Genomic DNA, 27,166 nt, shown 5'->3' on the forward strand with positions numbered 1-27,166 from the left:
AGATCGTCTGACTCCAAACCCTACATCCTATGTACTGCAGTAGGAGGATCATTGGGAAAGTCCTGGGGTGTGGTGGGGAGGGGGGGGATTGGCGAGGCCTAAGCTGACGCTGTGGCTCAGGAACTAGAGAACTGGGGCTTGACAAATGGAAGTGAGATGGAAGATTCCAGAAGCCCAGATGGGAAGCGACTTGGCACTTAGTGAGGGCCAGATTTCTTACTGGGTGCTGTTCTCAACTTCTTTCCAATGTGATCTTGGCCGTGACATGGCTGTGAGGTGGGGATTATCACCTCCTTTTCCCACGGCTTGCAGAGGGGAAGCATTGGCCTGGCAGAAGTTTATAGCCGATGCATTAGGCACCCTTGGCGTTCTGGGGCCCGTGCTGAGCCGCGTAGGTTCAACATGAACTTGTGGATGGCTCCTAGCACCTGTATGTGGGAGCACTGTTCCTATCCCCACTTGATGAGGAAATGAGACTCAGGTTGAGGTGGCCACGGAGCTGCCCTGCTAGAAGATGCTACAAGTGCCATTCAAGCTGTGCCCTGCTGGTCAGGTGTGGCCCATGCTTAAGACATCTTTGTTGACTGGTCCAGTGATGGGAAGGCAGTGCTGCCCGGTGGAAAGTGGGGCTTCCAGGCCTTCGGAAACCTGGTTTCTGCCTCTAATAAGCTATTTGGCCTTGAATCACTCTTAGCCACTGTCCTTCATTGGGAAGCTTGGGGGAGGGAGGACACCCATTTATTTTAAAGATTTTATGTATTTTTAGAGAGGGGGGGAGGGAGTGAGACAGAAAGAAGGAGAAACATCAACATGAGAGAGAAATGTCCATCATTTGCCACTCATATGCCCCAACCAGGGACGGAACTGCAACCCAGGCCTGTGCCCTAATCGGGAATCAAACCAGCGACCTTTTGCTTTGTGGGAGGATGCCCAACCCACTGAGTCACACCAGTCAGGACCGGGCACCTGGTTGTGGAGCACTTGTGATGCGCCCTGCTCTGGGGGACACTGGGAGATGCACTGTGGCTCTTCACTTTTAGAGTCCTTCTAGGTGATGGGTGAAAAGCCCCATTTTCCAGGACTGGAGACTGAGGCTCAGACAGGACACATCCCTTGTGTAAAGTCACACAGCTAGAACCCTGGGCTGACGTGGTTTCGAAGTCTCAGCGAGCTCTTAGCTCCCAGGTGGGATGGGTACCTGGGAGTCTCAGGACCCATATTTAGAGCGCCTTTATGGGCCCCGCCTTGGGCTGCCTGGTTTTTGTTCTTTATCTCCCTTAATCCCCACAGCCACTGTAATGAAGTGGGGAGTGTCCGTTCCTGGTTTCTCAAGGAGGAAACTGAGACTGGGGAGAGTCACGGGGCTGAGCTGGACCCGGTGGGTCTGCCTTCAGCGTCCCCAGTACTGGGACAGCCCCCGCAGACCCTTCCAACAGGTCTCCCCAGCTGTGCTCCGGTCGCTCGGGTGGCTCCAACACTCTCTGGGTGCGCCAGCCTCTACCCTTTGCCCCCTGGCCTTGGCAGCCAGCTCAGGTTCCTGTCAGGGGTGTCGTCCAGGCGACGAGGTGTGGCTGGCAGGATGGGGCTAAGGTGGGAGGATGGCAGGGGGCGTGGGCTCCTCCGCCAGGCAGGAGTGCAGCCGGGGCGCCAGCAGCCATGAGATACCCTCCCAGGGAATGTGGCCCGGCTGCCCCGCCCTCTGAGGCGGGGGGGCGGGGCTCCTGGAGCACCCAGCAAACCGGTTGCTCTGCTCCCGGCTGGCCACCCACCCTCCCACCGTTAAAAGGTTGGCACCTGGGAGCTGGGCAGCCTGCGGTGGCCACACCCTGCCCTGCTTGGGAAGCACCAGATGTCAGGGAGTTGAAAGCGGTCCTGCTACTCACCAACTAAGTAACCGGCTGGCCGGCTAATTAGCCGAATAGATGGCTAAGTAGCTAACTGGTTTAATAGTGACTAGTGAAGCCACTAAGCAGCTAGTTCTGGTAGCTGAGCTAACTAATTGCAGCTAGCTTAACTAGTTTGCTCTCTGGGTTGGTTTAGCTAGGTAACCAGCTAGCTCTCTAGTTGTGTAACTACTTCTATGTGTCCTGAGTGCCTGTTGTTTACCCCCTGCTTTGGGTCAGCTGGAACAGGGGCTTTTTTTTGTTTGTTTGTTTTTTAAGCTTTTATTTATTTATTTTTTAGAGAGAGGGGAAGGGAAGGAGAAAGAGAGGGAGAGAAACATCAATGTGTGGTCGCTTCTCACATGCCCCCCCCCCCCACTGGGGACCTAGCCTGCAACCCAGGCATGTACCCTGACTGGGAATCGAACTAGCGACCCTCCAGTTTGCAGACTGGCACTCAGTCCATGGCGCCACACCAGCCAAGGTGTACTGTAGCATTCTTTATGAGGGCAAGGACTGGAAACGGCCCAAAGACATGTTTATACAGTGGATTCCTATAACACAGTTAGTGTGTGGGCAGGGAACGATCTCCAAAACACTATCAAGTGACAGGAAACCAGGCGAGAACTGTTGGCATTGAATGGGGTGGAAGAGGAATAAATATTTTTATGTACGTGCTTGAACACACACGGAATATCTCGGGAAGGGCGCTCACAGTGTCAGCAGCAGCTCAAACACGACGACAATATTCTGTGGTTTCTATTAATAACAGCCTCTCGGGGTCCGCTTAAACGAACGAGGTTATATAATCAACTAAGTTTACCTATGGTGAAATATTATTTATAATGTGAATATAAAAACATGATATCTCAAAGTGTCATTGCAGAAAACAGGTGTAGAGTAGATTGTTAGACCACCGGTTCTCAAACTCATGGACCACTCTTCTTGGAGGAAATGCTCAACTTCAGGTTCTAGGCACATGGCAATTAAGACATAATTTTTCTTTTTTCATCCAAGTTCACAGACTTCCTGAAGTCACCCACGCACCCGCTGGGCCTGGGTTCAGGACCATGGGACCATTTAAGAACTGTTCCAACCACCCTGGCTGGTGTGGTTTAATGGATTGAGTGTTGACCTGCAAATCTAAGGGTCACCAGTTCGATTCCCAGTCAGGGCACAGGCCTGGGTTGCTGGCCAGGTCCCCAGTAGGGGGCGCACAAGAGGCAACCACATAGTGATGTTTCTCTCCCTCTTTCTCTCTCCCTCCCCCTCCCTCTAAAAATAAGTAAATAAAACCTTAAAAGAAAAAGAATGCTGCAGTAGATGGGCTTGCCCATGGCCCTTTCATGGTGTGACAAGCTGTGACTGAAGTCTGGCTGGCCCTCCTTATCCGCACAGCACCTTTGTGCAATTTGGAAAGATTCTTTCCCACCCATAGCCTATAACAATGATCGAATGGACATAGTCAGGTGTGAATGTCAACCGCTTTGACAGATGTCATTGTGCAGGGCACCACCTGCCCAGCTGTGTACCGCTGGGCCGCAGGCTGGTGACTGAGACCCTCCTTCTTGTCCCCTGCAGACGTACTCGGGCCTTTTCTGCGTGGTCATCAACCCCTACAAGCAGCTTCCCATCTACACGGAGTCCATTGTGGAGATGTACCGGGGCAAGAAGCGCCATGAAGTGCCACCCCACGTGTATGCAGTGACCGAGGGGGCCTACCGCAGCATGCTCCAAGGTGAGTGTAGGGCTGGGGCTGCTGGAGGCGGCCCTTTGATAGGGGCGGGGCTGGGGATCAGGATCAGGTGACAGGTCAAGGGTTTTAGGACCTGTGAGGCTTCTCTGCTGGGCAGGAAACACAATGCAGGGCTGATTGGGCAGGGCTCTGGGTCCCAGTTAGGCCCCTTTTGTTTCTTTCTTTCTTTTATTTATTTATTTATTTATTTATTATTAAAGAGGGAAAGAGAGGGAGAAAGAGAGGGAGAAAAATATCAGTGTGTGGTTGCCTGTTGCACGCCCCCTACTGGGGACCTGGTCCGTAACCCAGGCATGTGCCCTGACTGGGAATCGAACTGGCGACCCTTTGGTTCGCAGGTTGGCCCTCAATCCACTGAGCCACACCAGCCAGGGCAGGCCCCTTTTCTATCTGCCTCTATGTTCACCCCTTCTCTGGACAAGTACCATTTGGGAGCCAGTTGGTGCCAGGCTCCTGCCAATTTCTCCTGAGACAATGGTACTTAGATTGTCCATTCATTCATTCAACACTGACGTTGTTGACACGCTCTGTACTATCTTGGGGTAAACAGCAGCCCCTTGCGTGATGGGCGAATGGGGTTGCTGTGTATGGCTGGGCAGGTGGTGCGCTATTAAAAGGGGCCGCCACTCACAGCACGGCAAGGTGAATCAATCCGCCGGAGTTGCGCAACTCACATGTAACATGAGGGATACGCTTGTTACTTATTTATATGTCATCTATTTTTGTAAATATTTTGTATCTATTAAAATACATATGAAATAGCCTTGGCTGGGTGGCTCATTTGGTTTGAGCATTGTCCCATGGACCAAAAGGTTGAGGGTTCGATTACCGGTCAGGAGGCATACCTAAGTTTCGGGTGAAATTGCTGGTCAGGGTGGGTACAGGAGGCAACCCGTTGGTGTTTCTCTCTTGCGCGCGCTAAAGTCAATGAACACATCTTCAGGTGAGGATTAGAAATTTAAATATTTTTAAATTTATACCTTTCTATCATATGCCACATAATAGTATGCAGCAGTATAGTTATATTATACGTATTAAACTTACAGCATTTAGTACATGCTCTGTTTCAAAGGTGTGTTATAGTAATATATTCGTATCGTATTACGCAGTGGTTCTCAGAGTGCCGTCCCCTCACCAGCCGCATGAGCAGCACCTGGGAACTTGTCAGAAATTCACACTTGGGCCCCAGACCTGCTGAGGCAGAAACTCTGGGGGAGGCTCAGGGTCTTCACAAGACCCACCCCCACCTCTTGCAGGTCCTGATGCAGGCTCCCTGGTCCAACAGGCGATTTGTAACATACCTGCTTTATGCAATAGAGCAGGGGTGGCAAGCTCATCTTCACTGGGGGCCACGTCAGCCTCGCGGGTGTCTTCAAAGGGCTGGCTGTAGAGCTCCTTGCACCTGGTTAAGGAGTAGTTACATTTACACAGTCCTAACATTACATTCCGCCCTTTGAAGGCACCCTTGAGGCTGACGTGGCCCCCAGTGAAAATGAGTTTGTCACCCTGCAATAGAACATATTTAGATGTCATGTCTTTATATTCACTTTATACATTTATTAAAACTTAATCATAGGTGACACTTACCTGGTTATATAATCTGTTATACATTTATTTGTATAGCTTTCAGCTGTTATTATATCCTTTTAAAAAAAAGATTTTATTTATTTATTTATTTTTAGAGAGAGGGGAAAGGAGGGAGAAAGAGGGAGAAAAACATCACTGTGTGGTTGCCTCTTGTGCGCCCCCTACTGGAAACCTAGCCTGAAACCCAAGCATGTGCCCTGACTGAGAATCAAACCAGCAGCCCTTTGGTTTGCAGGCCAGCACTCAATCCACTGAGCCACACCAGCCAGGGCCCCTGTTATTGTATCTTAAGAGTGAAGGTACAATAAAGTAAGGGTGAGTGCCTATTCCACGGCAAGGGCATTTCATTGGTTAACACATTTGACCGCATAGCAAACTCACGAAGCAAGTGAGCTCATCTCCTGGCTTCCAGATGGAACGCTGAGGCGCAGGGCATTGCAGTCATCACTCATGGTCCCACTGGTGGGTGGGCGGCTGAGGTGGGATTCGAACCCAGAGTCCTCGACTGCTGCCTATCTGGGGTCCAGGATCTTGCTCTCTTGTCTTCGGATCTCATGTTCAGCATAGGGAGGGCCTCAAATTGAAGTCTGTTGAGTGAATTTCATGCTGTTTAGTTAGAGTTTATTGTTTTCTCAGGTGAGGAAACTGAAGCTCAGAGAGGGACAGTTGCTTTCCCAGGGTCACACAGCACACAAGAAGCCGAGTTGGGTGGGGTACTGGAATCCAGAGGGATCACACATCAAAACCCAAGCTTTCCCTTATCCCCCGGGGGGATGATTTTGAAAAGGGAGTGGCCAGCATAAGCGGCTGGGGTCCTGCAGGAGAGACCATCCCCAGTGACATGTTTCCCTCTGTCCCCTGCAGATCGTGAGGATCAGTCCATTCTCTGCACGTGAGTAATCCCGAAGGGCTTCCTGGTGGAGGCGGGGTCTGAGCTGGGTGTGGCTCTCCTTGGAATGGGTGGGGTTTACCTGAAACCGTTGCTGACCCTCTTACTTCCCCTTGTTCCCCTGCATAGCGGGGAGTCCGGAGCTGGGAAGACAGAAAACACCAAGAAGGTCATCCAGTACCTTGCCCATGTGGCATCATCGCCAAAGGGTAGGAAAGAGCCAGGCGTACCGGTAAGTGACCTCCCTTGGGACATGCTCTAAACCCTGCCACCAACAATGCCCTCTCAACCTCAGTCTCTGCCTCCTCTGTAACATCCTTCATGGGGCACCACAGTTGTGGGTCTTCTCCTGGCTTCCCATGCTGCCTGTGCACCTACTAAGTGCCTGATGTAGTGCTGGGAGCAGTGGCAGGTGGACAAGAAATGCAAGCGCCAGCTCTTGGACTCATTGGCCTTTGTAACACCACCAGGCACATAGTAGGTGCTTACATTCCTGAGCACCTACTGTGTGTCAGGCCTGGTTTAGGTACTTGCAATGCCCTCATGGGCTTTATAAATGGGCATTTGTATATTGCTTGTCCCTTTGCTCACATTAATTTAACACTCCAGTGGGGTGGGTGTTATTTTCCTGTGTTAAAGATGATAAACCAGAGGCACAGCTGGGGTGAGTCGGTTTTGGTGGTCACACACCCAGCAAGGGCTAGAATGGATTCAGACCCAGGCGTCGTGGTCCCCCCAGGCCACCCCGCTCCACACACCTTGTCTCTCCCCCTCACCCCCCTCTGCCCTGGCCACACCCGAGACCGCCGGTTCACCTGTATGTCTGTCCACGTTTCATGTGCCGTGTCCTGGTCCGTGTCCCGATCCGTGTCTCGTGTCCTGTGACTTCCTCAGGCCTCCACCAGCGCCGTGTCTTATGTGAGTAGCAGGGAACCACCTCGAGTCATGCTGTCCTAATGCCACCCAAATCATCCCAACACATGGCCTTTCTGACAGACGGGGCCCAAGGCACTGGTGGTCACACCTGCCAGGGAGCTTCCCTGCTGCTTATGGCAGTCCTACTAGGTGCACATCGGACTCTGCACTGTCATTTAATGCAATCCTACTGTGTGTACACTGGGTCACTCACTGTTGTTTACGGCAGTCCTACTGAACAAACACACCCAGGGTTTGTGCTGTCATTTTGTGTGGTCCTACTGTGTGTCTATAGAGCCCAGTTTGCAATACTAATTACATTAGCTCTACTATGTATGTGCAGACTGGCCACAGATACCAACATGAAATAACTTAGAAACCAAAAGTACAATGTATTGCTAATCTGCTAAATGTTTGTCGATGGGACCCATAGACCCTAAGAATTCACAAACCTGAGAGACCCACACTGACATTTATTTTAGGCCTTCAGCTCAGGCTGTCTCTGAGGGCTCACAGGGAAATTAAAGAAACAGTCCATGCACTAGAGAACCTGACTAGGAAGGAGGCTAAGGAAACTGCTATATATCGAGCACCTACTATGTTCCTGGCTCTGACACCAAGATGGCTGTGGGGAAGTTTAGAGTAAGATCCCTACCCATAGGAAGGACACTAGCACTACTCACTTCGTGAGTGTCTATGATGTGCCAGTTTGAAACACTTTATATAGGTGGTGTAGGTTTTTCCTTAACTAATTCCACAAGTGATTCATGAGTACTTATTCACTGCAACAGCAAGAACCCAGAAATCAGATACAGTGAAATTCCTTTCTTTTTCTCAGTGCCCCTTCCTTGGAGTGGCTTGCACTGTTGACAGTTTGGTGTATATCCTTGTAGACCTTTCTCTAAATGTTTATAAACATTTTTATATATAAAAATGTATATATATACACCTGTAGAAATGGGAGTCTTGTTTGGTGGTGTTTTTTCTTTGATTTTTTTTTCATTGATGGGATCATATTGTAGGTATTGTTCTGCAATTTTTTTGTATGTTTGTTTTACTTTGTTTCTGCTCAATGATTTAGCCTAGAGATGTTTCCTCGTTCTCTTGACAATAGACTGACAGGCACCCCCCGGGTACCGGGTGTAGGCACACACCCAGATCCACAGAGGTCCTTCACACACACACACACACACACACACACACACACACACACTCCCGTCAGCTGTAACCAGACCCCAGCCTCCTGCCCATGTTCTCGCTCAGGTGCCATTTCCCCCTGCCCCGCCCCCACCCCACAGGGCGAGCTGGAGCGGCAGCTTCTTCAGGCCAATCCCATCCTGGAGGCCTTCGGCAATGCGAAGACAGTGAAGAACGACAACTCCTCCCGATTTGTGAGTGCTGAGAGACGGCAGTGCCTGTCAGCCTGGCAGCCTAACAGCAACTGGGCATGTGGGGGGGGGGGCAAGATGTGGGGGTTTACTGAGGGAGGAGGGGCCAGGGCCGCTGGGGGCCTGGCTCTTGAGGAGAGAAGGCCTGGACCTTGGATCCCCCAGGGAGCCCCTTGCTGAGACCCCCACGATGGGGGCGGGACTCAGGGGATGGGCCGGAGAAAGTCGAGAGGCCCGTCCTGGCTCCAGGAGGAATGAGTGTGGGTGGGGGTTGCTCTTCAAACCTTCTGGAGGAAGAGGACCCTCAATTCAGCCCCCTCCACCCTCTTACCTCCCAGGGCAAATTCATCCGCATCAACTTTGATGTTGCTGGGTACATCGTGGGCGCCAACATCGAGACCTGTATCCTTCAGGGCCCTGAGCCCGCTGATGGCGGTGGGGAACAAGGGCAGCTGAGGAGGGAGGCTCTTGGGATCTCACTACTTACAGGACACAGGCGTCGGTCCCGCAGGGAACCCCGGCTCCTGCGGCTCAGAAGCTGTGCCTCAGTTTCCCCCTCTGTAGAAGGGGAAGGATCGCAACACCTTGGGGAGGGATAGAGACGGCATCGGGGCACCGGGGCACCGGGGAGGAGGACAGCGGGGGCTTCCCCTGCTTTTATCGGAAGGCCAGCACGGACTTGCTGCGGGGTGGTGGGTCGGGGACCGTCCTCAGGTTCGTGGATGCACTGGGAGGTCTCACAGGCCGCAGCACGTAGTCATACTCATGCCACAGTTCAGCTCCCGGGGTTTTTTCTGGGTACTGGTCGCCAGCCCGCCCCCCCTGCCCGGAACATACCGACATCCCAGACTCCCCAGAGGAAAGCGGGTGTTCCGCACCGGGTCATCTCGGACCGTGCCGGCTACGGGAGCCACTCCGAAACCCAGGTTCCCAGCCCCCAGCCAAGGGCAGTCTCGGCCTGCGGAGTCCGCCCTGCTGTGCTCAGGAGGCCTGAAAGCTCGGCAGGAATTTACAAAGTAAAACATGGGAGCTCCCGGAGTGCAGACCAACCACGTCGTGCAGACCTGGGCTCCCATCCAGCTCTGCGGCTTGGAGGCTGTTGGGACGCTGGGCACGTGATGAGACTGCTCTGTGCCTCAGTTTCCCCCTCTGTGGAAGGGGGAGGCTCACAGAACCTGCCCTAGAAGGGTTTAGAGGACAGTTGGGTCAAAGTCTTAGCACAGCACCCACCACATAGTAAGCAGTCAATAACAAGCTCTGGTTATTGGAAGTTAATGATTGGAGCGAATTAACAATGTCTTTATTGATGTTCATATTATCGATTAATCATAATTCATTGTAATGTTAATGATATTAATGAGAAACCATATCCCCGTGCCCAGGGGTGACTGATGAGCTCCCTGTCTCCTGAAGTCTGGGGAACAACACCGGGAGGCCTGGTGTCTGTCCCCTGCAGTCACCAACTCCTGCTGCCCAAGTCCCCAAGGCCCACGGCTTCTCTGCATTGTGGCTCCCACACACATGGGCTCTGAGGGCTCAGGACCCTTCCTGCCCTGTCCATCCTGCTGGCTCCCACCTCCTCCCACCCCGTGGTCCCTGCAGCCTCTTTTTAGCTTCACGCTTGTCCTCCCTGACTGTGTTTGAACGCTAACTTTCTCCCTTCCACACTCCTCATGCACCTGCGGCTGCTGCCCCCACTGGACACGGCTCTCTGCCTCCTGGCCTATCACCAGCCGGTGGACAGATGCTCCTAGGAGCAGGTGCCACTCCCAGGCCAATCTGATGGGACTTGGGCTCTGTCAGACACCCCCCACCGCCAGCCCCCACATGTCCTGAGTGTTTCCCGTGTGCCTGGTGTGGCCCTGGGGCCTCTCTGTACATTATCCCCCCCACCATTCTCTCTCTCTGAGCCCCAGAGGCAGGCGCCGGCATCTCCCATTTAACTCAAGAGGAAACCAAGGCTCAGGGCTGTCTGGTTGCGTGTGCTTCCCCCACCCCACCCTGCCTTGTGGGGCCCTCTCCCCCTGCTCCCCATGTCCTCACAGGCTAGTGACCCCACGGCTTTAAGCCAACAGACCTCTCGGTACACAGTGAATCTTGGGCCAGGCTCCTTGTTATGACTGCCAAGCAAAACTGTGGTGGGGAGGGGTAGATGCGTTATTGGGTGTTTTATTTACTCTAAAGTGTGTCACCAGTCTCAGTGTGTGAACGAGTGAGGGGACTTTCCTCAGAGGGAGGAGCCAGCAGCCTCAATACCCAGACAGGGAACCTGAGGGTGCAAGGGGAAATGGTGGCAGGAGATATTCTTTTTTTTTTTTTTAATTTTTAAAGATTTTATTCATTTATTTTTAGAGAGAAAGGAAGGGAGAGAGAAAGAGGGAGAGAGAGAGAGAAACATCAATGTGTGGTTGCTTCTCACGTGACCCTCACTGGGGACCTGGCCCGCAACCCAGGCATGTGCCCTGACTGGGAATCGAACCTGTGACCCTCTGGTTAGCAGCCCGCACTCAACCCACCGAGCTACACCAGCCAGGGCAGCGGGAGATACTCTTAGTTCAACTCATTTATTCCTGCAGCAACTCACCAGTGGGTGTGGTGATCTAGCCCCTTGCACAGCTGGGGAAAGTGAAGCACAACTGCTTAAGTGACATACCCTAGGCCACTCACCCCGTTAGTGGCAAGGTCCCCGGCCGGGGCTGCATTATGGGATAGCAGGGGGGCAGAATGGATTGAGGGGGCCGGGTGGGGCCCCGTCCCTCCCCGCTTCCATGGTGCCTTGACTTGCCCCCACCCAGACCTGCTGGAGAAGTCTCGGGCCATCCGCCAGGCCAAGGACGAGTGCAGCTTCCACATCTTCTACCAGCTGCTGGGCGGTGCGGGAGAGCAGCTCAAGGGTCAGTGTCGCTGCCCACTGCCCGCTGCCGGGGGAGTGGGGGGCAGCACATGGGCTTCCAGCTTCTCTGGGTCCCCTGGGGGAGGAAATGGGAGGCGTTTGTACACATCAGGCTCCTGCTGGGCATCGGATTCTGTCCTCTCCTGGATCCTGCCACCTCACAACTTTTGCCAGAAGGGAGTCGAGCCAACACCCCCCAACTCCACCCCATCCCCGCCGCCCGAGTTGCTGGGTGGATTCTGCTGCCCTCTGGTCCCGCCGTCTCCTGGGTCTTGATCACACTGGCCACATGGCTGTGTGGCTCCTGTTCCCACTCACGTCTCTTCTGCTCACTCCGGCGGGTGCAACTCCAGCTTTGACGCAGCTCCCGCTGCCTCATGGGTCCCTGGGGTCCTGGTCTGTGTGGCTTCGCAGCTCCCCTCACTCTGGCTGCTGCCTGAGGCTCTTCCCACCTCCTGCTCACGCTCCTCCTGCCTGCTGGCTACGGACTGTGGTCCCGCTGCCCTGTGACTCCCTCTCCTTCCAACTCCTGCTGCCCCAGAGCTTGGGCCTCCTCCTGGCCGCTCCTCACCCAGGCTCCTGTGCACGGTGGCTCCTGAGCCCACCTGCCCTCTGCTGCTGGTCCCTGCTGTCCCACCGCTTCCACTCACTCGGATGCCCTTGGGCCCATTGCTTCTGCCTACTGGCGGCTCCTGCCTGCTCTGGGCAATTCCAAGACTTGAGAATCTCTATGGAAAGAGGGAAGATTAAAGACCTAAGGTGTGCTAAGCACCCACTCCATGCCAAGCCCTTGCACTGAACCTGTGAGGAAGGGATCCTCCTCACTCATTTCACAGAGGAGGAGACAGAGGTTCCCAGTGGGGGAGTGACACGTCTGGGGTGGCCTCTGAGGAAGCCAGGATGTGAGTCTGACTCCACAGTTGGCCCTTGACCTTGGCCTCCGCTTGTTCCCCCTGCAGCCGACCTCCTCCTGGAGCCCTGCTCCCACTACCGCTTCCTCACCAATGGGCCGGCGTCCTCTCCGGGCCAGGAGCGGGAGCTCTTCCAGGAGACGCTGGAGTCCCTGAGGGTGCTGGGATTCACCCACGAGGAGATCACCTGTGAGTGAGGCCTGCGTCCGTGGAGGGTGGGGGCGGGCTCTGCAGGGCAGGCAGTTGTGGAGGGGCCTGGCCATTCATTCCTTGGTTTATTTGCTCAAGCGTTGATTGAGCAAGAACTGTGTGCGGACACCGGGGCCACAGCAGGAAATGACACTGATAAACACCCCTGTCCTGGGGAGACTGCCTGAATGAGAACCACAGCCCAGATAGATAAGGAATTCTGTGGTCTATGAGGAGGTGATGAGTGCTGGGGAGGAAAATAGAACATGGAATGCGGGGGGAGGGGGAGGGCACAGCTTGAAGCAGGGAGTTAGGAGGGGCCCTCTGAGATGGCGATGACTGAGCAAAGGCCTGGGGGAGCTCGGGGAGTGAGCGTGGGTGACACCGGGGAAGAGCATGGCAGGCAGGGGGAACAGCCTGTGCAAAGGCCCTGAGGCAGGAAAGGCGTGGCAGGTTTGAAGGGTTGAAAGTTTGTCTAGTATGTGACTGAGGAGAGTGAGGGAGGGCACTGCAGAGGCACTCGGGCCTCAAATTCTAGCCTGAGGGGCTGGGACTTTGTCCTGGGGGCGCTGGGAGCAGGGCAGGGCCGTGTGGAGGGTAGACTGAAGGTTGGGAGGAGGCTGCAGTGGCCAGGGTGCAGGGAAGAAGGTCTCGGTCTGGGCTGCGTGGCCCTGGTGTGAAACGCTCATCAGATCCTCAGCCTTCGTCATTGTCGGTTTGCCTCTGACCTTGTCACCCAACAGCACGTTTTCACAGTAGTCCTGTTGCAGTACCATACTCGTCTACTAGGGCCACCATCACAAAGCACCCCAAATTGAGCCCCTCACACTGCAGAAACTGACTGTGTCCGGGGTGTGGAGGCCAGAAGTCTGCGATCCAGGTGTTGCCAGAGTTTGTTGCCCTGCCTCTCCCCTGGCGTCTGGTGGTTTCCTGGCAACCTTCCCAGTTCCTCCGCCTGCAGACGCACTGCCCACCCTCCGCCTTCCTGTTCACACGGCGTTCTCCCTGAGTGCACACCTGTGTGTGCAGTTTGTACCTGTGATAGGGACACCCCTCATCCTGGATTAGGGGCCCACCACCAGTGCAACCTCATCTTAACTGAAGTGATTGCATCTGCCCTGACCCACTGCCCATAAGGTCACATTCTCAGAGGTCCTGGGGATTAGGACGTCAGTGTATCTTTTTTTTTAGGGGGGGGCGTGATTCAACCTATAAGAGACATGTAGAGGTTGGCATCAGTCTGTTTTGTCAGCCGAAAGTTTTGACCTTTCGGTGAACTATGATTACTTTCACCGGGCCGTGAGGAAAGACCCTGGTTTCCAGGGCTGAGCAGGGCCAGGGCCGGTCTCGCTGTCCTCTGGTCCCCGGCAGGGCCAGAGGCCCCGGGAGCTATTGCTGGTGGCTCCAGGGCCCAAGGGGAAGGGCTGCAAGCCCAGTGCCTGCTCGGCCGTCTGCCCGGCTGCCCACAGGCCGGCCTCCTCGGGCGTATTGACACAGGGTCTCAGGCCTCCCTGCTGGATTCCCCAACCGCAGTTGCATAACTGCCCCGCCTGCCTGTCTCCACTCTCCTCCCTGGGCAGCTGGCAAACACATTCAGATGGGGGGCAGGGCTGGGCCTCCCCGCCTGGCCCCTCAGATTCCACCTGGCCTCCTGACACACGTCTCCTCAAATAACCCTCTGGCACAACATATGACATATGAATATGGCCAAAGGTTGTCCTGGGAGAACCAAGTCTGCTAAAGCACTGCCCACTCCAGCCTTTCTTTTTTAAATTAGTTTTTTATTTAAAAAAATATTGTATGTATTTTTAGAGAGAGGGGAAAGGAGGGAGAAAGAGAGGGAGAGAAACATCAATGTGTGGTTGCCTCTCTCGTGCCCCCCCTACTGGGGATCCGCCTGCAACCCAGGTATGTGCCCTGACTGGGAATCAAACTGGCAACCCTCTGGTTCACAGGCTGGCACTCAGTCCATTGAGCCACACCTGCTGGGGCACCATTGACCTATTTAAAGTATACAAGTTGGCGGATGTTCATGCATTCAGGGGGTTGTGTGCCCATCACCATCAATTTTAGAACATTATCAGTGGCCCAAGGAGAGAACTTGCACCCTTTGAGGTCACCCACCAGCCCCTGGCAGCCAATCACTGACTCCCTGTCTCTATGGGTTTGCCCATCCTGGGCCTTCCCTATAGATGAAGTCGTGTGACACGAGGTCCTTTGTGTCTGGCTTTTTTCACTCAGCTTGATGTTCCGTGGTTCACCCATGACATAGCACGGATCAGAGATTCATTCCTTTTTATTGCTGAATAATTTTGATTTTTATCTTATTATTATGGGACATTTCAAACATATATGAAAGTAGAGAGCAGAGCGTAATGGCCCCCTGGGCATTTGGCATCAGATCCAACATTTACCCACTCGTGGCTTATTGGGTTTCACCTCTAACCCCACCCTCCACTCCCCCAGGTATGCTCCTCAACCCCCGTGAATTTTAATTGTAGACAATCCACCTCGTCACCGTCCAGAAGGTGGCGCTAGTTTCCCATTCTCTGAGCCTCTGTTTCCTCCCTCTGCACATCAGCCCGACCTCTGTGAGTTTTTTGGCTTTTGCTGGTGTGATAGGTGGGCTGAGTCCTTATAGCTGATTTTGTGTTTCATGCACAAGGACTGAAGCCGGGGGTCACCTTTTCATAGACTCTCCTTTTGACAAAAGGAGACAGAGGTCCAGGGAGGTGGGGCATCTGCCCGGGGCTCCCCGCAACTGATCAGGAGGTACTGACTCCAAAGCCAGCCCTGGACCCTTCCCAGACAGGCAGGCGGGCACCTCTGGGTCGCCCCCTGGGAAGCCCAGGGCAGCAGGTCAGACAGCATCGGGGGCCAGCCCGGGCAGGACAGCCATTGTCCGCGTGCCTGCACTGGCGCCGTAAAGGCCACCCCAAGAGGCTGAGTCGGAGCCTGGCCTCCGGGAAGGTGGGTCGTCACTCACCGAAGGCAGGAGCGCGTCGCCAGCCCTGGGCCTCCGCAGGCCGAGGCTTGCCTGCGATCGGCTGGGCTGAAGTCAGTGAGAACTAAGTGCCAGCTCCTCAAGCGTCAGGTTCATCTTGGTGCTTGGCACCAGCGCAGGTTCCTAAGCCAACTGTAAAAAGCTATTCTGGGCCAGGCCCGAGCTGACATTAAGGACTGAATGATATTTCAGTTTCTCAGGGGTAATATGTATCTTTTGGGAGGCACCCCGCTAGGAGCCTCCCTGCATTTTGGGGGCTCACTGTTGCCCCCAACCACCCCGCCCCCAGATGAGCAGAACCAGAGACTCCTGAGCCCAGCCCCTCCCACTGAGCAGCCAGGGAAACCGAGGCCTAGGAGGCCCCCTGCTTGCCCAAGGTCACAGCAAACTGCCACCATTCAGTACTGTGTCCCCCCTTAGTTAATTCTGCCAGTTATTCATTAATATACATCTATTCACTCAACACGAGGAAATCTGTGGGCCCGAGCGAAGCTAACAGTGACCTGGACAGAATGAGCCCCGGACTCGTGGAGCACTCAGACCCAGGGGGATTCACACCACAGCGGTGGATTAAAGCTGAGCCTGTGCAAGGGTGACTGCGTGTCGCGGGGTGCTGACAGCCTGGGGGTAGGGTCAGGGTGGCGGCTGGAGGATTCGGGCCTTGGCCGAGCCCTTATTGTCCACCGGGAATTACCCGGGTGCAGATGCTGTGTGAGAGGCGGTTCGGGGGAGGGAACTGCCTGCGCAAAGGCCTGTGGGAGGAGCTGAGAGGCTGGCGCAGTTGGTTGAAGTCAGGGAAGGGACCCCGCGCTGGAGGGCGTGGGAAGGTAGGAAACAGGAGGCTGAAGACTCAAACAAGAGGCTAGACCGAGAGGCAGTGGGGATCATGGAAGGAATTCTTCCCCCGAAACTGACAAGCTGGAGTTCACTCAGGAGAACATTTATGCAGCTCTTCCCGTATGCAGAGCACACAGTTCCGAGATGAGTAAGGAACAGACATTTTCCACAAGGAGTTATGATGGCAGTGGAGACGGAGAGGAAAAATGAATATCTGTTGCACACCCAGCTCTCCCTGCAAACTATACAAAAGCTTTTATTTAGATAGAATTTACACACTTAAAATTCGCTGTCTGTGAGGTGTACGGTGTAGTTTGTGGTATACTCACAAGGTTGTGCGTACAGTCTCACTCTCTAATTCCAGAAACCGTGTCCTTTTTGGACAGTGATTTTTTTTTGGACTAGGCCTCACATTTCAAAAGGTATGAAACTCCAAAAGAATAAAAGGTGTATAATCATTCAAATGTCCCCAGCTCCCAGGAGGCCACATCTCTTAGCAGTTTCTTGTGTGTCCTTCAGGGTAAGGCCTGCCAAAGCTGTCAGGCCAGTGACACCTTCTTTTGTTTTCAGGGATTTAGAAAAAAAAACAACACTTTTTTAGCCCTGGCTGGTGTGGCTCAGTGGATTGAGTGCCGGCCTGCAAACCAAAGGGTCTCTGGTTAGATTCTCAGTCAGAGCACATGCCTGGGTTGCGGGCCAGGTCCCTGGTAGGGGGTATGCGAGAGGCAACCACACATTGATGTCTCTCTCCCTGTCTTTCTCCCCTCTTCCCTTCTGTCTAAAAATAAACAACTAAAAAAAAAAGAATACCCAGAATTGCCACATGCTCTTCTCCCAGAGTCCCCTGTTGCCACATGTGCTTTATCCTGTTTTATCTAATTGCTGAGCCGTGTGAGAACAGGGGTGTGGGCAAGGTGCCCTTTTACCCTTCGTATTCATTTCCTAAGGCTACTGTCACAAATGACCATAAACTCAGTGGCTTAAAACAACACACATTTATTCTCTTACAGTTCTGAAGTTGGAATTCCAAAATCAGCCTCACTGGGCAAAAATCAGGGTGTCGGTAGGGCTGGTTCCCCCTGCAGGCTCCAGGGAGAATCCATTTTCTTGCCTTTTCCAGCTTCCGAGGGCTCATCCCTTGGCTTGTAGCCCCTTCCTCTGTCTTCAGAGAGAATCATTCTAACCTCTGCTCACATAGCTTCTCCGTTTTTTAAAAAAGATTTATCTTATTTTTAGAGAGAGGGAAAGGGAGGAAGAGAGGGAGAGAAACATTGAAGTGTGAAAGAAACATCGATGGATTGCCTCTCGAGTGCCCCCAAATGGGGACCAAGCCACAGGCCCAGGCATGTACCCTGACCTGGAATCAAACCAGTGACCTTTTGCTTTGCGGGACGACATGCAACCCACTGAGCCACACTGGTCAGGGCAGCTCCTCCTTTCGTAACAGCCTCTAGGATTACCTTCGGAGCCCACCTGGATAATCTGGGATAGCCTCCCATCTCACAATCCTTAAGTTAATTATGCCTGAAAAGTCCATTTTGCTCTGCAAGGTAACCCTCACAAGGCCCAGGAGTTCAGAGGTGGGCGTCTTAGCACTGTTCAGCTACTGGCCCCTGAATCTGTGATGTGTGTTTGCTAAGAACATGGTCTGTTACAGTCACAGCGCAGTATTCTCATCAGGTCGATAACATTGCCATGATTGGTACTATTATCTAATCCAAAATCCATGTTATCTCACTGATGTCTTTTATACAAAAAAAGTTTTTCACAGACCCTATGCCAGTTTTCCCAATAATGTGCTTTATAGCAAAGAAAAAAAGTTCTTTTAAGTTACACACACACAGAGACACGCTTCCCCAGCCTGGGATCACAGGTGGCGTGTAGTCATCACATTGCTCTCTGTCCTCCTGGCACGGTTCCTGAGTCTGTCTTTATCATTCATGACCTTGACACTTTTGACAATTACAGACTAGTTGTTTTGTCTCAAATTTGGGTGTGTTTCCTCGCGATTAGATTCTGTTACGCATTTTTGGCAGGAGTATCCCAGGAGGGTACACCCTCCTCACCCCTGCACCACCCACTTTTTCTAGGTAAACTATGTAGGGCGATAGCACAGGCACCCAAAAATGCGCAAGGGTTGCAACCGTCATTGTGAAATTCATCCGTGTTCAGTGAATGGCCAGCAGGGGGCGACCGAGGAGTTGGCTCCCAGGAGCCTTCTCTTCGTAAAGACTCACTGAGCAGGGTGTTTGTACTGTTCTCTGTACGTTTGCTCTATGTACGTGTTTACATTAGAATTTTACGCTAGAAGAGGGAGGAAAAAGGAACCACAGTCAATAAAAATATAGACCCCAGAGTCAGACCACCTTCGTTCAAATCTCAGGTCTGCCGTTCAAGCTCATTCCCGGATGTGCCTCGGTTTCCCCATCTGTCAAATGAGGATTTTACCCAGTTTCCTATCTGTAAATTGCTATCGCAGAACTTGCCTCATTGAGTTGTTACAAAGGTTAAATGAGTTCTTTTGTAAGTGGAACAAGACCTGGCATGCAGAATGTTAAAAAAAAAAAAAGTCGGTGTCCATTTCAGTCCGTAAATCATGAGGACTGTCCTAGCACTGGCAGTTGGTGAGGCGCCTGGGTGCGTGCCACCTGATCCGTGGCATCCCCATGAAAGCGGTGGATACAAGCTCAGTCCAGTGCAGGTGTGTTGCGTGCTGGACGCAAATACCGCATGCAGCTTTGCTGTTGGAAGCGAGAGGGTTCTCAAATGCTGACTGGATCTAAAGGAAATTCTGAGCAAAACAAACAACAGTCTTTCCTCGGATTGCACAGTGGTTCCCCTCCTGGAAAACTCACTGTGTGTTAAAACCACACCCTTTGGTGTTTATACAGATAGTAGTTGGGATTCGTGTCCGATCAAGAGAAACCATTATTTCACCGATGTGACCGTCCAATGGGACGTTTAGGAGTCTCACGGGATGTGGGCAATTCTTTGCGGCCCAGAGGGGTGTCTGATTCCTGTCCTCGCCTGCCCACTCCCTGCGACATCCAGAAACACCCCGCACTTTGCCTCAGTGGCCCCCAGTCTTTGTCAACCAAACCCTACACCTTCCCGAGATGTACACTAGGGGGCAGCATTACCCGCTTTTGACGCGCTTACTAGCCGCTCCGTACGGAGGAGCTAAGACAGAGGGTCTGAGACTCACAATAGTGTTACCGCCTGATAAACCCCAGTATGGTCTCTACTGAAGGTGTATCACTTTTGCACCTTCGTAAATCTGAAGAATCATAATTCGAACCATCGCACGTTGGGGACCATGTGTACATCCTCGTTTCTGCATTTGGGAACTCCCCTGCACACTACATGTATTTGTAACCCCAACACTCCTGGAGCGTTTGCGGTCATTAACGGTTGGGGGGGGCAGGATTTGCGTTGCCCAGTGCCAGGGGACGCCCTGACGCCTTGTTTCAGCTCTCGTGCTGTAAACCAGTGTCCTTACTGTGGTCTGTTGAATTTTTAGCATTTTTGTGCTTTTTTGGTTGTTGGTGGTGAGCTCACAGTATATAACGCCTTCCAAGCACAGCGCTGGAGCGCTGGCTGGCATCCCTGAGCACAGGGAGGATGGGATGTGCCTTAGGGAGAAAATGTGCGTGTTAGATGAGCTTCCTTCAGGCAGGTGGCATAGTACTGTCGGCCGTGAGTTCAATGCGAATGAAGCCACAATATACAGGGAGGGGCAGATGTAGGTGCACAGTTATGAGTACTCGAAACATGGAGTTTATTCCTGTATTATTTATTTTAAAAAATTTAAAAGATTTATTTCTTTTTAGAGAGGGGGAGAAACATCAGTGTGTGGTTGCCTGTCGTTCATCCCCAACTGGGGGACCTGTTCCACAACCCAGACATGTGCCCTGACTGGGAATCCAACCAGCGATCCTTTGGTTTGTAGGCCCTCGATCAAACCGCTGAGCCACACCAGCCAGGGCTGGCACAGGAGCTTAAAGCTAGATTTCTAAGGGGCTAGTTAAGCCCATACACAGTGTCTGGAGCCATAGTGATATCTCTCTCTCTCTCTCCTTCTCTCTCCCTCTCTCCCCCACCCCTTAGCCATGCTGCGGATGGTCTCGGCGGTTCTCCAGTTCGGCAACATTGTCCTGAAGAGAGAGCGCAACACCGATCAAGCCTCCATGCCCGACAACACAGGTGACACCCCCTGGCCTGCTGCCCACCCACGCGACCCTGCATTCCTGTTCCACGCACACGGCGCCCTCTCCCCAGCCCGGCCACTCTGATTTCCTGCCCTTTGCTGAGTCTTTACCAACATAGCATTTCCCCACCCTTCTCCTGTTGTAAAAAGTGTGATCCTTGGTTAGAGTCTGAACAACACCAGTGTGCCATATAGGGGACAGCAGGGTCTCAGGCACCCCAGCCCCTTGGAGAGACCTGCCAAATATATATATATTTGGGACCAGGAGGTGTATATATATATATATATATACATATACCTTTCAAAAGCAGAATTATAGTCGATAGTCTTTTTTTATCAAAATGGAAATAACTGTGCTTCCTTATTATTACAAAATAATACAAGCTGGATGGGGGAAATCTGACAGATGGAGCAGCATAAAGGCAGGAAAATTACCCATAATCATACTCCTGAGGGATAATTACTGCTAACACTTCAGGATATTTCTCTCTGGGCTTTGTTCTATGTTGGTATCCGTGTGGAAATAATTGTCACAGAAATGGAATCATGCTTCATATCCCTTTCCCCTTGAAATGGAAAGAGCTTTCTGTCCTGATTATAAAATCTTAAGGGCTCATTTTCAAAAGTGGCCTGGCACCAAGAATGTGAAGGAAGGGGCGTCACCCACGGTGTGTGGGTTAGAGCCATCACCTGGGGTGCTGGGACTCTGTTCACACACCTGGTGGGTGTGCTCTGCACACGTGTTCATTTGGTTTGCAGAGTTGGGACCAGATTTTATCAACTGTTTGGAAACCTGCTTTTCCCCCTTCATTCATTGAGGGTGACTTTTCAAGGTTTTTGACTAGAACTGTACCAGAGTTCCTTCATCTGAGGCCTATGAGAACTGGGTGTCGGTGTAACTGGCCTCCTTTGAAATCTGGTGTATTTCACTCTTTCTGCATTTGCAAACATTAACAGGAGAAGCAGCATGTGGGATTCCCCAGCTGGCAAGGGGCAAAGGCTTAAACCCCTATAAAGCCACCTTGTCGCTGGTAGTATAGTACTCCAAATGACTTCTTTTGGTTCTTAACTACTTCCCTTATAATGCAAGTTTACTGTAGGAGAATTAGAAACTGCAATTGTACCCCCTGCAAAAAACAAAACAACCCCCCCCAACAAAACAGAAAGAAGAAATTAAATCCTCAGGACCTCTGAGAAATAATCTCTGTTGGCATTTTTGTGTGTTTCCTCTGAGGCATTTTTACTTTTTCTTTTTCATTTTTGCTGGATCTGAGTATTGGTAGTAACTGTTTTTCTTTTCTTTCTTTCTTTTTAAAGATTTTATTTATTTATTTCTGAAGAGAAGGGAAGGAAGAGAGGGAAACATTATGTGTGATTGTCTCTTAGCGCCCCCTACTGGGGACCTGGCCCACAACCCAGGCATGTACTCTGACTGGGAATTGAATGGGCAACCCTTTGGTTCACAGGCTGGTGCTCAATCCACTAAGTCACGCCAGCCAGGGCTTTTTTTTCTTTTCAACTTTTCTGTAAATCTAAAATTATTCAAAATAAAAAAGTACTTTTTAAAGATTTCATCTATTTTTTTTAAAGAGAAGGGAAGGGAGGGAGAGAGGGAGAGAAACATCAATGTGTGGTTGCCTCTCATGCACCCTCAGCTGGGCACCTGGCCCGCAACCCAGGCATGTGCCCTGACCAGGAATCGAACCACTGACCTTTCCTTTTGCAGGATGATGCCCAACCACTGAGCCACAGTCAGGGTCCATTTAGTGTTTTATCCCCTTTGTTCTATTTAATATTTTATTTATTTATTTTTTAGAGAGGGAAGGGAGGGAGAGAGAGAGAGAAAGAGAGAAACATCAATGTGCGGTTGCTGGGGGCCGTGGCCTGCAACCCAGGAATGTGCCCTGGCTGGGAATCGAACCTGGGACACTTTGGTTCCCAGCCCGCGCCCAATCCATTGAGCTACGCCAGCCAGGGCTTCCCCTTTGTTCTATTTTATTAAATAGTTTCCAACATAATTTTTTAAATCATTGTTCAAATACAGTTTTCTCCTTTTTACTCCCAATCCAGTCCCCCCTCCCACCCTCCCCACTTCCCTCCCATTACCACCCTCCCCTTAGTTTATGACCATGTGTCCTTTAAGTTTGTTCCTGTGAACCCTTCCCACTGTCCCCTTAAATTCCCTCTTCTCTCGGTTTCCAACATAATTTTGTCCCTTCTTGTAAAATTTTTTTCAGACATGTAGAAAGCCTGAAAGGATTTGTTTAGAAACATGTTGTGTTTCTTCAGTTTTCAAAGTATTTTTTAAAACCCTCACCTGAGGATATATTTGTTGATATTAGAAAGAAGGGGAGAGAGAGGGAGGGAGAAACATAGATGTGAGAAACATTGACTGGTTGCCTCCTGTACAAGCCCTGACTGGGGATTGAACCTGCAGCCTAGGCATGTGCCCTAAGGATCAAACCTACGACCTTTGGTGTATGGAATGATGCTCCAACCCACTAAGCTATTGGGCCAGGGCTGTTTCTGCATTTGTCAAAGGGCTTCATTCCCTGTCCCCATTTTCACTCTCAACTTGTTTATTTTTTCTTGTCATTGTAAATGGTCTTTTTAGTTTATTTTTACCTTTTTCCTCTTTTCCACAATATAGAAAAGCAATGAATTTTTAAATGTTTATTTTGGGTTTGGCCACCTCAATGAACTCTTATTCTGATATCTTACCCCCCAACATTTTATTAGGAAATCTTCAAACTTAGAGACGTTGAAAGAATTTTCTAGTAAACTCCCAGATACCCACCACCTAGATAGATTCTACGTTCTAACATTAACATGTTATCACACTTGCTTGCTTTACCGGATAGTTTTCCCATCCACCATTCAAACAGCCCCCGTAGTCCCGTCTTTGCTCACATCGGGACTATTTTCGCCCACTTGGGGGTTCCAGAAGAGAATTGCTGGGCTCCCAACAGAGGACCTGCACACCGTTAGGACCTGTGATGACCCCAGTGGGAAAGGCGGCGGGGGGGTGGCGGGGGACAGGGGGCTGGAGGGCTTCGTTCCCCCACGGCGAGGGCGGGACCGGGGCCGCTTCCCGGGGCTGAACGCGGAACCGATCTTGGTGCCTGTCGTCCGCAGCTGCCCAGAAGCTCTGCCGCCTGCTGGGACTGGGGGTGACGGATTTCTCCCGCGCCCTGCTCACACCCCGCATCAAAGTTGGCCGAGACTACGTGCAGAAAGCGCAGACGAAGGAGCAGGTGGGCGTGCTAGGGGGGCGCGGGTATAGGGCCTCCGCCCCACCCCAACCTCCAGCGCCAAGCTCCTGGGTCTTTAAATGGCTGAGACCCGTGTTTCCTTGCTTGCTCAAACCTTTGCCGTTTGCTCAGTTCGAGGTTCTGGGCTGGGTCCCCGGAGTGAAAGCAGTGAGGGCAATGTGGAACGCAGGCTGTAGGAGGAAAACATAATAAAGGAAGAGAAGCAGGGTGTTTGCAGACGGGTGTGCCTTCTGTGAAAGAGAGGGCTGCATGGTCAGGAAGGTTCTCTCGGAGGAGGTAAAGTTCCAGCTGAGAGCTAGACCGGTCAAGGCAGAGGGGACAGCCCATGCAAAGCCCTGGGGTTGGGAGAAGCTTGGCAAGGTGGGGACATTAAGGAGGCGGGTGAGGCTACAGCATGGGGAAGAGGGTGGTTGAAGCTGCTGGCAGAGTGGTTGGGAGGGGACAGATCACTCAGGGTCTTAGCAGCCACAATAAGGAGGTGAGTTTTCTTCAGGCTGCAGCAGGAGACCAGGAAGGGTTTAAGCCAGAGAGTGATTTGATTCAGGGTATTTTTTTTTTTAACAAAGACCCACTTGTCTTCTGTGTGGAGAGTGGAGTTGCGGAGTGGGGGGGCACACAGGTGGAAACAGGGAGTTGGGAGAAGGCTGCCACCATAATCCAAGCAAACAACAGTGTGGCTCAGACCAGCTGGCAGTGGTGGGGGTGGGAAGAAGTCGTGGTTTTCAGGATCCAGCTCTTGGGTGGAGGCCTCTGCCGGACCCCAGGCTGGGCACTCAGGGCCCTGGGATGAAGGAGATGCCATGGGCAAGATGAGGACTGGGGACCGGAGGTCACACTGACCGTGGTTCCACTCTCAGCTCAGGTTCTATTAGGACCCATTTCACCAATGAAGAAATTGAGGCTCAGAGAGGTTTATTCACAACCTGAGGTAACACAGTCTCTAAGTGATAGAGGCAGGATTCAAACCCAGGTTGTCAGGCTCTGGAGTCCACCTTCTTCATTGTTTTGCTAATTGTTCCAGGAGGCAGGCAGAAGAGGGGTTGTTTTAATGAGCTAATGAGCCCTGAGGGCTTCACACAGTCACTGGAGCATAGTAGGGCTGAGTAATGGTGGCGGCTGTTAATGTCATCATTCTTGAACCATGGTGGGGGTAGGGGTGGGGGGATGGGGGCCCAGTGTCTCCTCAGTGGTCCTGGGGACAGGCTGGGCCCTCACTCTGCACCCTGTGCCGCACGCAGGCTGACTTCGCGCTGGAAGCCCTGGCCAAGGCCACCTATGAGCGCCTCTTCCGCTGGCTCGTCCTGCGCCTCAACCGGGCCCTGGACCGCAGCCCCCGCCAGGGCGCCTCCTTCCTGGGCATTCTGGACATCGCCGGCTTCGAGATCTTCCAGGTCTGTGCTTCTCACCCAGCTGGGGCCTGAGGGCTCTGTCATGCTGCCCTGTCCCCTTCTCTCTGTTCCCCTGCCTCTGGGTCTCTGTCCCCCCCTCGGGCCCCTGTCCCCTCTCTCACGCGTCCCCTCACCCCTGCAGCTGAACTCCTTCGAGCAGCTGTGCATCAACTACACCAACGAGAAGCTGCAGCAACTCTTCAACCACACCATGTTCGTGCTGGAGCAGGAGGAGTACCAGCGTGAGGGCATCCCCTGGACCTTCCTTGACTTTGGCCTCGACCTGCAGCCTTGCATTGACCTCATCGAGCGGCCGGTGAGCGAGCCCACACCCGTCTCCCCTCACCTCCTCAGGCCTCGGGCCTCGGGCCTCCCGGTCAGTGAAAAGGAGAAGACGACATTGCTTCTGTGTGACCGCTAGAAGAGCAGGAGCTGGACCGGGCCTGCCACGGGGCCCAGCTCCAGTCACAGGGCTGATCCATGGCTACGACTGACTATTGTTCTCATGTTTGGTTCTCTGCCCAAGTGTCACTTATAAAAACAAAAAGCTAACTGCAACCTAAGTGTCTGGTATTTGGGGATCTGACCTGCTCTCCCCTTCCTGTTCACGGTCAGGCCAACCCCCCTGGACTCCTGGCCCTACTGGACGAGGAGTGCTGGTTCCCAAAGGCCACGGACAAGTCTTTCGTAGAGAAGGTGGCCCAGGAGCAGGGTGGCCACCCCAAGTTCCAGCGGCCGAGGCACCTGCGGGACCAGGCTGACTTCAGCGTCTTGCACTATGCGGGCAAGGTAGGCGGCTGGGGCCAGCCTTGGGGCCTGTGAGTGGGCATGGCAATAACTCAGCTGCAGATGTGGGGGAGGGTGCAGACATGGGGGAGGGTGCAGAGGAAGAGCAGGGGCCACCAAATGTCCACTGGGACAAGACCCAGACAAGGCAGGGGCTAAGAAAGCCCCAGGAGGAGTGAGCACCCTCTGATGAAATCATCAAAGGCTTCCTCCAAGAGGGGATATTTACAATAGGCTTTGAGGGATGGATAGGAGTTTGCCAAGTGGGGAATTATGTGCATTTTATCCACTTATTCAGCAGACGTGTGTTGTGTGCTCGGCCCTGTGCTGAGCAACTTTGGGGACCCAAGTCAGACACGGTTTGTGTCCTGATGAAGTTCCTTATCTGGAAGGGAGGCAAGCACAGACAATCGGGGCAGAAGGCTGACAAGTGCTTTCATAGGGGTGGCTGAGGGAGGGGTCGAAGTCGAAGCCCAGAGGGGAACGCCAGGGAAGTTTCCATGGAGGAGTGTGACACTTGATCTTGAATCCCACCCCAGGGTCAGCAAACACTTTTAGTAAATAGTTTCAGCTTTGTGGGGGCACTGTCACAACCCCTCGATTCTGCCACTGTAGCGTGAGGGAAGCCACAGGCAATACAGAAATGAATACACACACGGAGGCTGTATTCCAATAAAACTTTATTTACTAAAAGGGGCAGTAGTTGCGATTTGGCTTGGGGGCTGTATGGTCTAAATCATGTGTACCAGTGCTGGAAAGGCTGGGGGCGGGGGCGGGGCTCTGCGGGCGGAGGGAACGGCAAGCACAGCTGTCCGGAGGCAGGAGCCCCGTGGGTGTTCTGCGTATGGAACTAAGTTTCCCAAACATTTTCTATGTCTTCCTGGTGCCAGCCCTGTGCTGAGGTGAGTCGGACCCAGGCCCCAGCCTCAGGGAGCCCCTGTCCGGTGGGGGGAGTCGTTGTCCAGACTGTGACTCTGTGGAACTCTCAAAGCAAAACCCTGAATTCCCCCAAGCAGTCATCCGTGGGAAAATCCACAAAGAGAGAATCCAGGCGTCTGGGATGGCTAGGGTAAAAATGTTGAGGTGGAAACGAGGTTGCAGGTTTGAGGAAGAGTGCAGAAGTGTGCGGAAGCCAGTGCATCTGGAGTAGAATGAATAAGGAAGAAAGTGGTGATGGGCCGGTCAGGGGTGGGCAGGGAAGTCAAGGGAGAGGAGTCTTGCTGGTGCGGGTGCAGTTCAAGATATGCACACAAGGTGGCAC

General features: G+C 52.6%; 1 protein-coding gene across 7 annotated transcripts in view; it reads left to right on the forward strand.

Moving 5' to 3' along the window:
* Window positions 1–27,166, forward strand: part of MYH14 (myosin heavy chain 14) — an 83,824-nt gene that overhangs the window by 16,291 nt on the left and 40,367 nt on the right. For 6 of the 7 annotated variants that reach the window (XM_045856190.1, XM_045856192.1, XM_045856191.1 and 3 more), the window contains exons 3-15: window positions 3,465–3,621; window positions 6,091–6,118; window positions 6,245–6,347; window positions 7,010–7,033; window positions 8,329–8,421; window positions 8,757–8,820; window positions 11,214–11,312; window positions 12,271–12,411; window positions 20,360–20,455; window positions 23,595–23,713; window positions 24,970–25,122; window positions 25,262–25,435; window positions 25,735–25,908. In XM_045856190.1, the coding sequence (XP_045712146.1) occupies window positions 3,465–3,621; window positions 6,091–6,118; window positions 6,245–6,347; window positions 7,010–7,033; window positions 8,329–8,421; window positions 8,757–8,820; window positions 11,214–11,312; window positions 12,271–12,411; window positions 20,360–20,455; window positions 23,595–23,713; window positions 24,970–25,122; window positions 25,262–25,435; window positions 25,735–25,908 (1,425 nt within the window). The remainder of the gene's footprint in view (window positions 1–3,464; window positions 3,622–6,090; window positions 6,119–6,244; window positions 6,348–7,009; window positions 7,034–8,328; window positions 8,422–8,756; window positions 8,821–11,213; window positions 11,313–12,270; window positions 12,412–20,359; window positions 20,456–23,594; window positions 23,714–24,969; window positions 25,123–25,261; window positions 25,436–25,734; window positions 25,909–27,166) is intronic. The other variant, XM_045856195.1, reaches the window with a different exon arrangement.

Source organism: Phyllostomus hastatus, unplaced genomic scaffold (genome assembly GCF_019186645.2).
Source record: "Phyllostomus hastatus isolate PE091 unplaced genomic scaffold, TTU_PhHast_1.1 phas_scaffold_1224, whole genome shotgun sequence".
In the NCBI taxonomy this organism is placed as follows: domain Eukaryota; kingdom Metazoa; phylum Chordata; class Mammalia; order Chiroptera; family Phyllostomidae; genus Phyllostomus; species Phyllostomus hastatus.